Raw genomic sequence first — 16,406 nt, forward strand, 5'->3', positions numbered from 1 at the left:
CTATCTTTCAAGACCTCCGACCCCTCTAACAGCACTTAGGGACTGGGGAAACGTTCACTTTCTAACTAATAATAAACTAGTGAATTCTTTCTGGGGGAAAAAAAAAAGCATTTAAATCCCCTAGTGTTTTATCTTTGCTAAATCGTAAATTAACTTTCAAATATTAAACCAGCAATAAGCCAGAGCTGCTCGCTTATCAATCATCCTTTCTCTTTTCCACGTACTAGGAACTTAGGTTGCTGGCCTCCCACCCCCGAATCATAATCATAGGAACACACGAGGAATGAAATATGTTACTCTCCATGTTTGTGTGTGTGTATATTGGAAAAATAGAAAAATAAGACCAGCATAGGCTCTGTTTGTAGGCATGACCGAATATAAAACGAAATGTCAAGTTTTTAATACTAAAAGCGACACTGAGAAAGCTAAAATAAATGCACCCTTGAAACTAGGACCTACAAATCAGCAACGTCAGCAAACGGAGGTGGGGTGAGTGGAGGAGGCAAATGGAGATTTACCTCTAGAAGAGAAAATCGCCCGAACTGCCCGGGTTGCCTGGGGTGGGGGCGTGACTCACATTTTCGGGTAATCTGAATAGAGGGGATGGTGTTTGTGCGAGGCGTCCATTTTCGCTCCTGGCGCGTCGCACGCACCGGGAGCCGCGCGGAACACGCAGCCCCAGGCCAACCGAGCGGCGGGCCAGCGGCTGCGGGCGGGGAGGGCACGCGGGGCGGGTGCTGATTGACGGGGCGCGCGGTCAGGTGACCCGGGGCGCCACGTTCCCGGAGCCCAATCCGCGGTGGCCGCCTGGGCCGGGCCCGGGCCGAACCAGAGCCGAGAGGGTGCTGCTCTCCGGAACAAAGTTGCTGGGCCCGCGGCGGCGGGGCCGGGGGCCGTGAGCCGAGCGGGCGCGGGAGCGCCGGGGGCGGTGCCGGCCCGGGGAGCGGTCCCGCTAGGCCGCCTCCTCCTGGGAAGAGCGAGCCCCGGGGTGCCCGGACGCGAGTCCGTTTCCCCGGGGGTGGGCGGCAGGACGCCCCCGCTCGGTCCCGCGCCCCCTCCCTCTTCAGCCTCCTGCGCCGCTCTCCAACAAAGGGGCAGGCCGGCGGCGGCGGCGGAGGAGGAGCCGCTGGAGCGAGCCGCTCGCGCACAAAGTTGTGGAGTCGCCTTTCCTCGGAGGAGGGGAGCGGGCAGCCGCAGCCCGCCGCGGGCTTTCTCCCGCCGAGGGCCGAGGAGGAGCCTCTGGCGCCCGAAGCCCATTGGGGCACCACGGCGAGCGGTGCCTCCTTTCTTTTGGGTCACTTCTGCAGAGGGAAAGCTCTCTGGCGTTTGGCAAACTTGATTGCCCGCGCTCGCGTTCCAGGTTTGCACTTGGACTGTTTTGTTTTTGTTTTTGGCGGAACTACCGGGGCAGGAAGATTGCACAAGTCGGGGGCGTTGTTTCAGTAGGGTGTCAAAAAAAATTTTTTCTTTCGGATTTGTCTGGTTCTTCACATTTCCTTTTTAAAACACGTCGCCCCGCAGAACTCACGCTCGCACACTCCCCCGCGATCACTACGACCCAAACACGCCCGGAGGAGCCCTCGGCCCGCTCGGGACGCGGCGGCGGCGGCGGCGGCTGGCAGGCGACGCGGGCCCGCGGGTCCCGGGAGCAGGTAAGCCCGTGCCATGTCTCCGCCTCGGGTCGTGGGATGTGACCGCAGCCCCGGGGCAGTGGGGCGTGGGCTGCGGGGAGGAGGGACTTTCTGCGGCTCCTACCCTGTGACCCAGTCTCTTCTCAAGTCTGAGTCTAAGATATCACCAACTTTAGCGTGCACTTTCCTCCCAACCTGAGTTCAGCTCCCCTCGGCGGGAGAAAGGGTGCCAGAAACGTGGAGAGAGCTCGGACGCGGAGGTTCTCGCAATCCGTCCAGAAGCGAACGACCCCAACTCCTCCGACCCGTGCAGTGCCGCCGCGGGGCTCCCCCAGCCCGCCTCCCCCTATGTGTGAGAGGGTCGCATGCCTCGCGCTGTGATCTCCAAGAGGGGACGTGGCTTCCTAGGATGGCCTGTGACACACACCCCGGCCCCGGGAAGGCGGGGCTCCGAGGTGTCCGCCAGGACAGGGTGGGAAGAGTGTGGCGGTGTGGTGGAGCGGCAGGGGAGCGGCTCGCAGCCGTCTGGCAGGAAACGTGTTCGCCCTCCACGCCGTTGCTGCTCTTGAGGGTGGGGCTCCGGGGAGGGGACACGGGCAGCCAGTTGGTGCTTAGTGCCCACGGTAGCCTCTTCGACTTTCTCGGACTCTTGGCATCTCTTGCTGCACCAGGTAAGGTCGTTCGTGTCCCTCTTTGGCCCGGGGTCCGAGGCTCTGGGTGCCCAAGGCCACTTAGAAAACCAACAAAGCACGAATTTTAGGCTGTGCAACTTTTAGAAGGCACGCTGTTACAGGAGAATTTTTTTTCTCCCAAGTCCCGGATTACGAAAGGGACTGTTCCAGGGTTGTTTCAAGGGAAAGAGAAAACGTGCCCGACCTCCAAGAGCCTGAGGATCCGCACTTTGTTTTACGTTGAACTGGAGAGCCCCAGATCTCACTTGGGGCGGTCGGCTCCACTTTCTGGGCTGTCCCGGGGCAAGTCTCCTCTTTCCCAGCCTCCAGCTCACCTGGGTCACCAGGGCCTCACGGGTCACTTCCCGGTGCGGTGTTTGCACCGGTTGCTGCAGCTGGAACGCACCGACTTTGCGGAAGCTTCGATTCCCCGGGTCCGGGCTGGGACCGGGTCTCGCGGCCTCTGGGACCCACGGCAGCAGCCGCTTTCACTTATTTGTAACTCGCACGGGCCTCAGGAAGTGCGGTTGGCCCCCTCCCTGCTGTTGCTGGTGGGCGTGGGGGCCGCGACCTGCGGGGAGCGCTGCGGGCCAGGCGAGGGCTGGAGGAATGCGAAGCTCGTGGGTGCTTCAGCTTCGCGAGTACCCGGCGGCCAGGGCCAGGGTTTATGCGGAGTCATTCCCCGCCCCCTCTACCCGAGTTTATGGGACCGATGAGACAGCTCTTTAACTCTCCTTTGGGTGTTTACCTAAAATTTATTGCGCCTGTAAACAGTATTAATCACCGAAGTACTAACTTTCCCTTGGAGCGTTTCCGAGAGTGAATGGCAGTCCTTGGCACTGGGCGGTTTCTTGTAGTGTTTCAAGCTGAGCGGCAAATTCTTGGCTCCTTCGCTTCCCTTTCCACTATCTTCAGCATTCCTAGGTTTGGCTTCTAGTTTAAATGCCTGGATAGTTTCTGCCCAAGGACGTATACCGCATTTCCGTCGTAATTGCACATTGTTGAACATATTTGTATTCTTACATTGTCTAATTGCCAATTGTTTTAAAATTGAAACATTTTTTTTTTACCTTTAAGGCCACCCCCCCACCCTTTCACCCCCAAGTTTATTGCCACATACTGATGGCTTCTGTTCCATATGACAGCCAGACACGTTCTGAAGAAAGAGTTGCTGAGTGTAGAGTTAAGTGTCTTAGTTTCAGAGAGAAAGATCTGGCTAAACTTTGCAAAACAGAATTCTGAGGGAACAGAGACCTGGAGGAGTGGTAACAATAAATGACAATTGTATAGGGCTTAAGCTTCTAAGGCAATAATATCCCATTCATTTATTCTCAGTTTCTCACCCAGCTTTGTGTGGAAGATGGCCTTTCTTACGCTCTATAGAAGTGTAAGGTCCTCACCTAGGCACACTGTCTTGAAGAAACTTTGATTCTGTCTCCTGACAAGCAGTTATAAATAGCTGTAGCATTCAGCGATTTAGAAGGAGGTATCTTTTTCCCTGTGCTACTCAACCTGGGGTCGCCTGCCCATTCCTGGCAACAGGTGACAGTCTGTGGCTCTCACTGTTCCAGTGGCCTTCTGTGATTCTCCCTCCTTCCCATTCTTTCCTTGTCCTCTGGTGGTCTTTCTGCTGTGTCTTTGTAGCATATAAAGGATTTTGATGATCTGGAAGAGAAAATTTGAGAAATTATTTTAGACTGGCAAAATTAAAAAAAGAATTCACGTGTAAATGAAGTAAAGTCCTGTGTAAAGAGTTTACTTTTCTTTTTTATGGAGTGGGGAAGGTCTTTGTCAAGTGTTGATCTGAAGACCCTTAGCTAAGACTAGTCATGAAGGAGAGTGTCAGAATGCCTTTTAAAGGGAATAGTTAGTTGCTTTCCTGTAAAGAGAACTTTTGTTGGACAAACCTGATTTTCCATAATAAAATTTTATATGCATTCTTCTGAACAAAGCTTTAAGTTCTTGACTATATTAAAAAATGCACTTAAGAACTCAGCAAATCTTTTACAGATATGTAGCCCACAAAGGAACTTAATCATGTAATCCAAAAGTCTTAAGAGTAGTAGAGAAATATAAAAAATGAGAAAAAGTTTTTTATACTCAAAATTTGGCAGACTGATGATCTAATCCACATGGTCTTCTCTACAAGAGAGGAAATTGTTCCTAAATCTGTAGTAGTCCACTGGTTTTCTTCTGTCTCCAACTGTTAAATACTTCAAACATTTTTTCTAAGGTAATTTTGACCTCTTTATTATTAGAACACACACTTTTTCCAACTAGTCAGGAAAAAATATATATTTTTTACATATATTTATATTATAAAATACTATGTTATTTCTTGGAATATTACATATAATTAAACATAATATAAAAACTAAGTATTACATAAGTATGCCAAATGAAGCATATTATAAAATAATAATGCTATATGGCGTGTCCTTGAATTAAATGATTGTGTTGTCTAATCCTAGCTAGTAGTATACTGTGTTCTACTGTATGTTGTAATATATGAATTAATGCCCATTATTTGCAGGTTAATATTTGAGCGTGTTGATTGCTATATTCCCAATTAAATGATTCCCAATTAAATTTATTTAATTGGCAATTGGGGTCCACTTAAGGGGCTGTAAGGATACAGCCAAGTTGCTGGACTTAAAATTGAATTCTGATTCTGTTTGGGTTGTAGGGGCGATATGTTCCAGGAAGGATTAGGGCAATGCAGAGATCTCATTATTGACATTCTTAAAAAAAAGGTGGTTCTGCCAAGTAGAATCCTCAATTCTTTAAGCTCTGAAGATGATTCTAATTAATTACTAAAGATTAAAATTATTTTATTGCTGGGGCGCCTGGGTGACTCAGACGGTTGAGCGTCGACTCTTGGTTTCTGCTCAGGTCATGATCTCAGCATTGTGAGATCGAGCCCTGCCTGGAGCCCTATGTGGGGCTCCCGAGCTCAGTGCTGAGTCTGCTTGAGATTCTTTTTTCCTCCTCCCTCTCCTTCCCTCTCTCCTCTCCCTGCTTGGGTACTCTCTCTTTCTCTCTTCCTCAAATTAAATAAATAAATAAATAAAATCTTTAAAATTATTTTATTGAGTGATAGCTGTACTTAGCAGAATTCATATGATATACCTTCTAGAATAATATCTGTGTCATTGGGTATCACATGTGACTATCCAGATTTATATTGAATCCAGACCATTTTTGAGATCAGACCTATATGTCCAACTGTCTTCTTTGTTATCTGCACTTATATAACTCAGAGGCACCTCACATTCAGCAAGTCCAAACCACATTCATGATTTCTTCCGCCAGTGGTGTATCTGCCAGTGTTCCTGAGCTCAGTGAATGACTCACCCTCCACGCATTTGCCCAAACCAAAACTCGGCAGTCGTTTTGCACCTTAGTATTCTGAAGGACTCATATTCTATTAGTTCCCCAATGCTATTGACCTTCTGTATTTGATATTTAAATATCCCATGTATCTACCCGTTTATTTCCATGTACCCTTGTTTAGACCACAATCATTTCCTATCTGTAATATTATACTAGAAAGAAGAGTAAACACCCGTATGCTTTCTCTACATTCCCCACTTAACCATTTTCCAACATTTCCTTTCTTTCTTTCTCTCTCTCCCTCTCTCTCCGTATGTATGTATATAGGTAGAGAGATACCTGTACATAGATAGATAGACAGGCATATGCTGTCCTGTTTGAACTGAAGTTGAAGTTATTATCACACTTCATTGGTAAATATTTCATCAGGTGTCTCTATAAACAAAGATACTCGCATAATGACAAAATCATGAACCAATTCTAAAGAACTTTAACACTGATAGAATGATATTGGCTAATATTTAGCCCCAATTCTTATTTTTCACATTATCCCCCAGATGTTTATTTTTTTAAGTTCTAAATTCAGTCAAGGATTACACTTGGTTGTCATGCTTCTTTAGTCCTCTTTAACCCACAAAGTTCCCCCTCCCTCAGGTGTTCTTGTTTTTCATGATGAAAATTTTGAGCAATCCAGATCATTTATTTTGAAGACTACCCACAGTCTAGATTTGTCTGTTCATGATAAGCTCCATGGGGATACTATATAGACGATGTGGTATATCTCCCATTGTATCACATGAATTGGTCATATGAAGTTTGATCACTTAGTTAAAGTTAGGAATTAGTTTCCCCAAATTCTATTATGAAAAAATTTCAAATATGCAGAGAAATTGAAAGAAATTTTTATTCAACACCCATGTGCCCATGGCCTAGGTTCTTGAATGAACAATTGTGAAATTCTGCCATACTCTTCATGGCTTCCCACTCATCATTCTGGTCCACCTACAAACCAGAATGATCTTTTCAGATCTGATCATGTTACTTCCCAGCTTAAAACCATCTATTGGATCCCTCTTCCTCTTTAGAGAAAGATCAAGAGCCTTGACTTGGTCTTCAACATCCTGTCGCTGGTCCTGTCCACCCACTTCATATAGTTCGCCAGATTCCTCTCTTCTTGGCTGTTTTCTCTCCAAAGACACTGGCTTAGCTTCTTGAATGCTCCACAATTCTTCCTGCCAGTTCACGTGGAAGGCTCTTATTTTTTTCTCTTCCCACCTCTCTTTTTTTTGCTAATTGAATTTTTCTCATCATTGAAGGCTTGGCTCAAATGACACTTCTTCAAGAAAACCTTTCCTAATTGCCCAGGGCAGGTCGGATTCCTCTGCTGTATGCTGATATTACTCTGTGCTTCTCATTTGTTCATTTGTAACATATCGGTATTATAATGAAATAATTCATTACATAATTCACAGCTTAGTGTCTATAAACGTCATAATGGCAGAGTCTGTGTCTCTTTTCAGTCATATCCCCATTGCTCAGATCAGTGCCTTAGAGTGTGCTGAATAAATATTTGCTGAATGAATGGGTAGTATATATAACTATATGATTATATATATTATAAAAATATATATGTATGTATACAGTTTTATTCCAAGTCAATACACTCCCTTTTCTCTTTAGGTATTGATGTTAAGCTGGACCATTATAGGAAACTGGAAGTCTTAAGAAGAGGATTTAATACAATCTTTGGATTAAATTGAAACTCAGCAAAGATGGCGAAGTATGGAGAACACGAGGCCAGGCCTGATGACGGGAAGAATGAGTTCAGTGACATCATTAAGTCCAGATCTGGTAGGTAATGGAAGCTTAAGAAAATGATGGCTTATTAAGTATACACTACTTAGAAGACATAAGTTTTTTGGCTTGTTTTTGCACTGCTCTTGTGAGACAAACTTCTTTTGAGAAACACAGTTCTGACAAATGACTATTATATTGTAAAAGGTAACGAACTGTCTCGGAGTATCTGGTCTTAATTGCCAGTCCATTTTGGTCTTATTGTATGTTGATGGGCACTGCTTGGTGAAACTCCTACCTGTAGCTGAATGCTTTTCCTTGATGAGACTACCCCTTTCCACACAGATACACAGCTGAGCAGTTTTTTCTTGTTGGTCTGTTTTATGAAGTTGAAGGGATCACGTGCTTAAAATATGAAGTAGCAATTTCTGGTAAGGTGGATCTTTTTGAGTTTTGCCTCCATTACTGTATATCCTCACCCCTGTCCTTTTTGGGGGCCAGGGTTGGGTCACCAGGTGTCCTACCTTTGCTTTCCTTTTTGAAACTTTTTATGAGTGTTCTGTGAAGGTACAGTTTTCACCTGGGTCCCCTAAGACAGATTGATGGTTTTCATATGAACATTTAAATTGGGGACCTAAGGATACCACTCCCTCCCTCAATCTTTTATATAACCGAGTGCTTTTTGACTCTGGCTGTACAAATGAATCAGCTGGGGAGTTTTTAAAAAATGCAGATGCAGTGGCTCCACTCCAGACCTGTTGAATAATTTCTGTATTTTTTAGAAGCTTCGAATATGATTTTGAGACAGGCTCTAAGGGGAGATATTTTTGAGCAGGCAAAGCCTTTCTGAGCTTTGGAAATTACACAGAACTCCACCCTGGGTGTGAACACTATACTTAAGTAACTTTGAGAGTTACTTTGAGGTATAAAATTACATCCAGTGTCACTTTAAAAACAAAAAAGGAACCTAAACTCTGTTTTTCCTCTGTGAACCATTTTTATATGATGTGAGGATCCTATTTCTTAGTTATTTGAAATTGCAAAAATATGTACGGAAAATAAGCTGTAAATTAATAGATACATATTGAAGACACACCTTTCCCCCCGTGATACTGGTATCAGTTGATTGGTAAAGATTTTGGTTATTACAGTCTTGGCTCTAAACATATAGCTACTATTGTGTAACTTTAAGGATCTTTTGGGAGTACAGTTTAATATCCTGTGTTAAAGTTCACTCTCAGAATGTTTTATTCCTCTAAATTTCTTTTTGTTTAAGTGTTTTAGTAGTATGAAGGGTGATGTAGATATAAGGGATTATTAATATCTTCTTAAGAGCAGGGAATATATATCCAGAAATATGTAAATGTAACAAAGAGGAAAATAAAAGACACAATGTATCCATGCTTGTCATGTTCTATAAATTGTGAGGTGGTATATCCTTCGTTTTCTGAGTCAATGTCCATTTCAGTAAGACCTTTGATATTTATAATTATGTGTTTTAGCCATGTCCTTTAAAAAGTCATCATATAAGTTCAAAAATTTTGGGTATATATGATGAGTACATATAACTTCAGAACTCTTCTTTGAGTTAAGTATTATCATTTAAAAAGACTGACAATTCTCATACATTACTGGGGGACAGTTGGGCAGAAATTATCACATGTTTTTACCATATGCATACCAATTGGCTCAATAACTCTATTTTTAGAGTTTTCCCCCAGGGAATACACAGACATGCACAGCAAGAAGTTGAGCATGGCATTTTTATAATAGAAAATAATTGGAAACACCATAAAAACCCAGTATTGAGGATTGGTTAAGTCATAATTTCCCAGTCATAATTTCCCATCATTTCCTGTAATTTGTGAAGGAGCACAAGTTCCGATGTATAATTCAAAAAAGGATTTTGTGAGCCAATAACTTTAGGAAATAAGTGTTTAACCTACTCTGTTCCTTTAGTGTGGGGCATCTCAACAGATCATATAGAATCTCAGTGGAACTAATTAAATTAGGGTATATCCATAAAGTGGAAGGTTGTACATTCACAAAAATGTTATGGATGTGTATAGAAGTACATTCTTGATATTGTTAAGTAAAAAATGTGTGCAATATGAAGTCCTATATGTGAGAAATATTTTTTTCGAGAAGATTTAGCTGAACATACACTAAAATATTCATAGTGCCCATCTTTGCATTGTGGCATTATGATTTTTCTCTTTTTTGCTCATATGTATTTTCTAAAGTTCTTTAATGAGCCTGTATTACTTAGTTCTTGTAATTTTAAAGGCTCTCAAATTGCTTAGAGTGTTTTAATGCCAAAGCTATGACTGTTGTTTTGGAGGGAAAACTTCAAAACACATTGAAAAGCTAGCTGTTGCATAGCTGAGATTTGAATCACATTCTTTTGGCTGGATTATGTTGCAAAAGCCAGTAGATAAATTTGGATTTGAATGGGCCTATTAGTCCCAATCTTGCTTTCTGGAAGTACTTTTTTTTTTTTTAATAATATTTTTTAATTTTATTTATGTTAGTCACCATATAGTACATCCCTAGTTTTTGATGCAAAGTTCCATGATTCATTATTTGCGTATAACACCCAGTGCACCATGCAATGCATGCCCTCCTTTTTACTCATCACCAGCCCATCCCATTCCCCCACCCCCCTCCCCTCTGAAGCCCTCAGTTTGTTTCCCATAGTCCATAGTCTCTCATGGTTCATTCCCCCTTCCATTTACCCCCCTTTGTTGATTCTTTCACCGTGAATACTAGTAGACCGTGGTCAGCTCTTAGAGTACTCTAAAATGTACGTATTGAAAAGGGAGTTTTAGTTCATACCATGTCAAAAGCATCATCTACATGTAAAGATCGTCGGATGTGTTCTATGCTGAATTTGTCGGCTTTTCAGTTTTTTAAAGGAATGTTTTTGTATAAGAAAATTTTAATTCCAATCTCTTCCTGTTTCTTCCTTTTGGAGGACTGGATGTGGGGAGTGGTAGAGACTGGGTGGGGAAAAAAGCTAATATTGAGAGTATACTGATAAACTTATCTCTTGGTTTATGAAGATTCTTTTCTTTCCTCCCCAGCCTTGAGTTTGGATAGTCTAAAAGCCTGGCATAATAGAAATATTTGTGCATTTAAGTTATTAGGATTGTTTATATTGCCCTTATCCAGTTTTAATTTGTTTTATGCTCTGTGTGAGGTTTAAAAATTTTTTTCAAGTCATTTGCACCATCTGAACAGATGTATGAAATCCTCAGGGGTAGGTGATGAAGTAACGTCATGAATGTAAAGACTGTACATTTCTTTATGGTTGTAGTATACTTGTCTTGGATTTGAGTGAATTTCAGAAAAGAACTTGAAGGGATATGACCATTAATGGTTAAGGGTTGGATAAAAGTAGACCTTTCTGTCCCTAACAGAAAGACGTTAAGTCAAGTTTGTCATTGATGACTGCATCTTTGACAGCCTGAATTAGCTTCAGAAGGCTTAACAAGTTAGTAATGATTTTGAGAGAGTAGGCCAAGAATTAGAGATGTAGTTTTTTTTTTTTTTTTTTGGTGTGTGTGTGTGTGTGTATGTGTGAGATATATAGTCAATGTGTAAGCCTCTGCTTGGGCATTTTAAGCATGAAATAATAAAATGGTTTGAGATGCATATAAATCAAAGAATATCCTTGTTGCTATTTCATTCTTACAATAGCTAACACACTTTAAAGCCAGTAACGTAGAATACATCATCCTTTTCTGTTCTCAGTGCTGTTGTAGTAATTTTTTTAGCACAGAGTCCCCCTATGAGGGTCAACCTCAGGGCTAAAGGCAGTGTGTCAACTAGCTACATGTGAAGATTTTGGCCATTTGGGGATTTGAATCAACAGACTCTGAGATGGGAAAGGGCCATTTGCTGAATGAATGAGGTGAGTCACACACTGTTGTACAATTCAGTATGCTCTTTAAAAGGCCTCGGGCAGGAAGCCGGAGTGTAACAGTTTTATCGTTTTTTCCTTCACCTTTTCTCTTCTTGCCTAATCTCAGCGTCTAATGGTTGAAGGAACCTCAGAGGCCATATAACACGGCCATGACTGTGACATGTCTGTACCTAGCCCCTGCTTGGACATGTCCAGTGATGGGATCACACTGGTGATGATGATGATGATAATTCTAGCAGTTTACATTTGTTGAACGTAGACCATGTGCTGATATGATGCTATGAATTTAATCCTAACAACCACGATTTTATAGAGGACAGACATGAGTCACATAGAAGTAATTTGCCACACTGGCCTACCTTCTAATTCTCCAAAGGCCCAGGGCCTTTGCACATCCCTCTTTTCCTTGTCTTTGCGTGTTAGGCTCCTTCTTGTTATTTGGATCTAGGCTTAAGGTCATCACAGAGGTCTTCCCTGCTGACTTTAGAAAACAGATCTCCCAGTCACTCCTGACTATCACTATATTAAATTCCCTATATGTTCTTATTTCTATCTGGCATTTTTCTTGGTGGTGGTGGTGGTGGTGGTGGGGTGGGGTGTGTGTGTGTGTGGTGTGTGTGTTAATGTCCCTCCAACTAGAATTTGTGTGTGTGTGTGTGTTAATGTCCCTCCAACTAGAATTTAATTCCACAAGAGCAGGAACCACTACATTCCTGGCATCATGCCCAGGGCCTTGCTCCTAGTAGGTGAACAATGAATGGTTATTCAATGAGAAAGGCTACAGAGCTAGAAAGTGCCAGAGCTGGGATTAGAACTCGGTGCTCTGACTCCAGAAACTCTGCATTTGACCTCTACATATTGCTGAGTCTCCTAATTTATAAGGTAGTTTATTCCATTGTCACTGGATGATTCTTCGTTTGTGCGTGAATCTATTGCTTATAAATTTTGCACAGTATTCATTCGACTTATACATCCCTCTGCCTCTTCCCTTATATCCATCAGGGTTGGGACCCTGGGCTATGAGCGAGAGCTTCTCTGGGCCTCCTTGTGCCACAGCCCTGCCAACGGAGGGCCAGTAGTAGAAGATACATCCTGCTGCTCCCAGACTTGTCCTGTCCTTCCTTGGCTCCAGTCCCTGTCACTTTCTGTAAGAGTTAGCAAAGGGGAAAATACCAGAGGACAGGCAGTCTTCTGGATGGAAGGCAGAGAAATTGGTAATTTGTTTCTGATGTGAATTCCCTTTTCTTTTTTCCTCCTACTGCAACTCAAGGCTTTTCACTAGCTGGTGAAAAAACGTAGTGGATTTCAGATGCACTGCGATTTGGCACAATTTAAGCCCTGGTCTGATGCCCAGATGGATATCTCTGGGATTGAAAGAGTTGGTAGTGGTGGGGGAAGGGAGAGGGAAGAAAAGAGAGGCCAGTGAAAGAAAAATAAAATGAATTATTTAATATGGAATATTATACCTGGTTACATTTATAGCAGCTCTCCTGAAAATACACTGTGTTTGCAATAAAGCGAACTTGCTTAACAAGATTCAGTTTTATAAAAATTACGAAGAAGATCACCTATTTGTTTATCTTTCAGGGGCCTTTCTTTAGGAAGGACACTGGTTACATTGCATTTAGGGAGTCCTTGATTACACTTTCTCTTTCATTTAAAGAAATACCTGTGAGGGGATTTTTCCAAGCAGCTTAAAGAGCTGTGAGAAATTGTTCTTTTTTTCCCCCCTGAAGCTTTCTTTCCCCCCTTAAGCTTTCTTTCCTTGGCTGGAATACCTGTGCTTCAGAGGGAGCTCTTTGAGCAGGTTTGTTTTTTTCCATGAGCCCTGGGGATTTGTGGGGAGGGATGGTAACCCTGATGGAAATTCAACTCAGACAGAGACGAGCAGCTATTCTTGCAATGCGTGTAAAAATATTCTCCACCCTGTCACCTCCTTATGCTGAAGTACTACAAACGTAGAAAAGTTTTCTGTGTTAACGTGATTCTCATGACCTGTTACTGTGCGTGTGGAAGCTTTGTAGGTGAGCCATTCCTAATCAGGAAACATGAATTGCTGAGAATGTTCTAAGCAATGGACGTACATTCATTATATGGACAGAATGGAAAACTCAATTTTATTGAACCTTACTTGAGGCCAGAAGTTTGAGCTAGATGCTGATATGATGATTTTCTGGGAACAAGGGAACATGTGAGATCATTGCAGCAGTTGTAAATATTAGTTAAAATTTAATTGTGAAAGGATACTCAGGTGGTTTCAGATGTATTGGCCAAGTTGCTTTTCCCTTTAGCTGTGTGTGGAGGCAGAGGTATTTACTACGTTACTATTTTTAATATTTTTGTATGCCTCAGCTGCTTAATAATAAACTCAAGTCAGCATTTGAAATGTGAGTCATTGTGAGTTTTTAATATCTATTTACTCTTGAAATGATGGCTTGTGGACTGAGAAATCAAGCCAGATCTAGCTCTTTCACTTTTGCTTCCTCTGCCCTTGGATTTACACCTGTCAACTATAGGAGGCCTTTGCACTCGGGCCTTTGAACAACTACCAGTCTAAGTTTTGTTTAAATCCTGTGGGTCTTCTCTCTCAGAAGCTTGTACTCCGGGCCTGGTTAATAAGGAGAATTTTTTTTGGTGTCTGCTCATGTGGCAGCTAAGATTAAGGTTTGGGGTGGTGCAGTCTTACATTGGTTATGAGAACTCAGTTTCATTAAAAAAACATCAGTTCTATCACAGATGTTGAGCTCAAAGTGTAAAGTTACTAGAATAATATTTCATAGCTGAATATTTTCAAATAAATTTTTCTTTTGTTGGGGGTGCTGGCTGGTTAGTTGTTATAATTTCTGTCCAGTTCAGTAATTTTAGCATTTAATTATGTAACAAAATTTTTTTTTTTTTGAAGGAGCGGAAAAAGCACATAATAACATTTCTTACATAGTGGAGAAGCCCAATTAAAAATTGACTTTGTATCTCTAAAGTGGTACAACTTTGAAATAAATACATCAGCTATAGTTTAAAAAGTATTATTGGTTTAGATATTCTTTTTTAATTCCACAGTTTTAATATTCGAGAATTTTTTTCATTCTACTTTCTAGTTAAGATTTTGGTATATGATATAACGTATACTGGGGGATGGAGGTAGCATTTTAAGGTTGATACTCATGGATTGGTTCTCTTGCTCTTCATAGGCTATGTGTGAGTCATGTTATTTAACATTAATTCAGTAATTACCTAAATATATATGTATGCTTTTATTTGGAAAGTTGGATTTTGGGCTCATTGCTTGTGGTCTTGTTAACTCAGGCTGCACATCAGACCTGAATTCGGATTCAGTTGTGTGGGGTGGGGTCTGGACATCGGAGTTTTAACAAGCCCCATTGCTTTATGGAGAAAGAAGGCCGGTTTAAGACTGTTAGAACTATGGGGTGCCTGGGTGGCACAGTCGTTAAGCGTCTGCCTTCAGCTCAGGGCGTGATCCTGGCGTTATGGGATTGAGCCCCACATCAGGCTCTTCCACTATGAGCCTGCTTCTTCCTCTCCCACTCCCCCTGCTTGTGTTCCTTCTCTCGCTGGCTGTCTCTATCTCTGTCAAATAAATAAATAAAATCTTAAAAAAAAAAAAAAGACTGTTAGAACTAAGGTGAAAATAGTCTGTGCATTTCAGAGGAGCGAAGAGAGCTGTAGTCAAATGTTGAAGATTATTTCTACTTAGAAACACTGACCTTTAAGTGTTTTAAAATGGTAATAGATTCTTGGTATTGGACATTTTTTCCTTTGCTCTGTATTTTGAAGAGTTTGGGTTATGTTGGCAAAGGTAGAACCATGGAGAGTGGGTCAGGGGAGTGATGAAATTTGGTGCATTTCTTATCGTGGCCCCTCAAACCAGAAAATCATTAGCAAAATATTCAGCAGCAAAGTATTTCTTCATTGAGCTCCTTGGTCTTCAAGTCAGTGTACTTAACCTTTTCTTGCTGCAAGTTTAATGTCATATCCTGAAGTCTTACATGGTGTCCTCGATCAGTTCATTGTAAAAACTTAATGTGAATATTTTCTAAGAAATTATTTCTAAGACAGATGTATTTTTGACTCATGGTGGGGAAAAAATTCTCATGTCCAATCCTGTATGCTAATTTTTCTTTTTATTTTTCTTTTTAGTTAAGTTGTAATTTATTCATACAGTTGAATAATTTGAGGTAAAAAATCACAAGTTTTTTTTCTGTATCAATATGGGGTGATTTCTAAGATGCCATACAAAGTGTGAAACATAAACAACTTTTTGCTAGTTTTCTTATATTATTTAAGGTTAGAGACAATATTACATATGTATTTCCCCCCCTGTTTTTGTAATTTTATTATTTTTTTTTAAAGATTTTATTTATTTATTTGACAGAGATAGAGACAGCCAGTGAGAGAGGGAACACAAGCAGGGGGAATGGGAGGGGAAGAAGCAGGCTCATAGTGGAGGAGCCTGACGTGGGGCTCGATCCCATAACGCGGGGATCACGCCCTGAGCCGAAGGCAGACGATTAACCACTGTGCCACCCAGGCACCCCTGTTTTTGTAATTTTTAATAGGTGACATCTAGTACTTATATTTAATATAACTAGACTTTCTTTTGATACAAAGTAATTTCCTTATCATTCTTATAAAATGTACTCATTTTAAAAGAATAATTGTTTATTATGTCAAAGATGAATTAGGAGTTAAGTGATTTTTGGACCACTATAGCAAGTTCCTTGAGGACCTGTAAATACACCCCAGAGGTCTTGAGATGTCCTTGTATTCATTTAACTAAACCAAGCCAAACACCAAACTCCCACTCTTACAGTCCTTGAGTTATTTGCAGTAGTGTCTTTGAGCTCTAATCTTTAACCTCTTTGAAGATATAGGAAGGGATTTTCATTTCTTCATTGATTAAACAAGCTTTGCAGTGGATCAAAATATGTAATTGCTGTTTCTTTTTTTTTTTAAAGATTTTATTTATTTATTAGAGAGAGAGAGTGCGCACAAGCAGGGGGAGCAGCAGGCAGAGGGAGAGGGAGAAGCAGGGCG

At 41.9% G+C, this 16,406-nt stretch overlaps 1 protein-coding gene across 2 annotated transcripts in view; it reads left to right on the forward strand.

Moving 5' to 3' along the window:
• Positions 1 to 1,230: 1,230 nt before the first annotated feature.
• Positions 1,231 to 16,406, forward strand: part of UTRN (utrophin) — a 426,951-nt gene continuing 411,775 nt past the window's right edge. The window contains exons 1-2 of one of the 2 annotated variants that reach the window (XM_034669248.1): positions 1,231 to 1,652; positions 7,316 to 7,486. In XM_034669248.1, the coding sequence (XP_034525139.1) occupies positions 7,408 to 7,486 (79 nt within the window). In that variant the 5' untranslated portion in view covers positions 1,231 to 1,652; positions 7,316 to 7,407. Of the gene's footprint in view, positions 1,653 to 2,185; positions 2,303 to 7,315; positions 7,487 to 16,406 lie in introns of those variants that run through there. The other variant, XM_034669249.1, reaches the window with a different exon arrangement.

This window comes from Ailuropoda melanoleuca, chromosome 10, assembly GCF_002007445.2.
Source record: "Ailuropoda melanoleuca isolate Jingjing chromosome 10, ASM200744v2, whole genome shotgun sequence".
Classification (NCBI taxonomy): domain Eukaryota; kingdom Metazoa; phylum Chordata; class Mammalia; order Carnivora; family Ursidae; genus Ailuropoda; species Ailuropoda melanoleuca.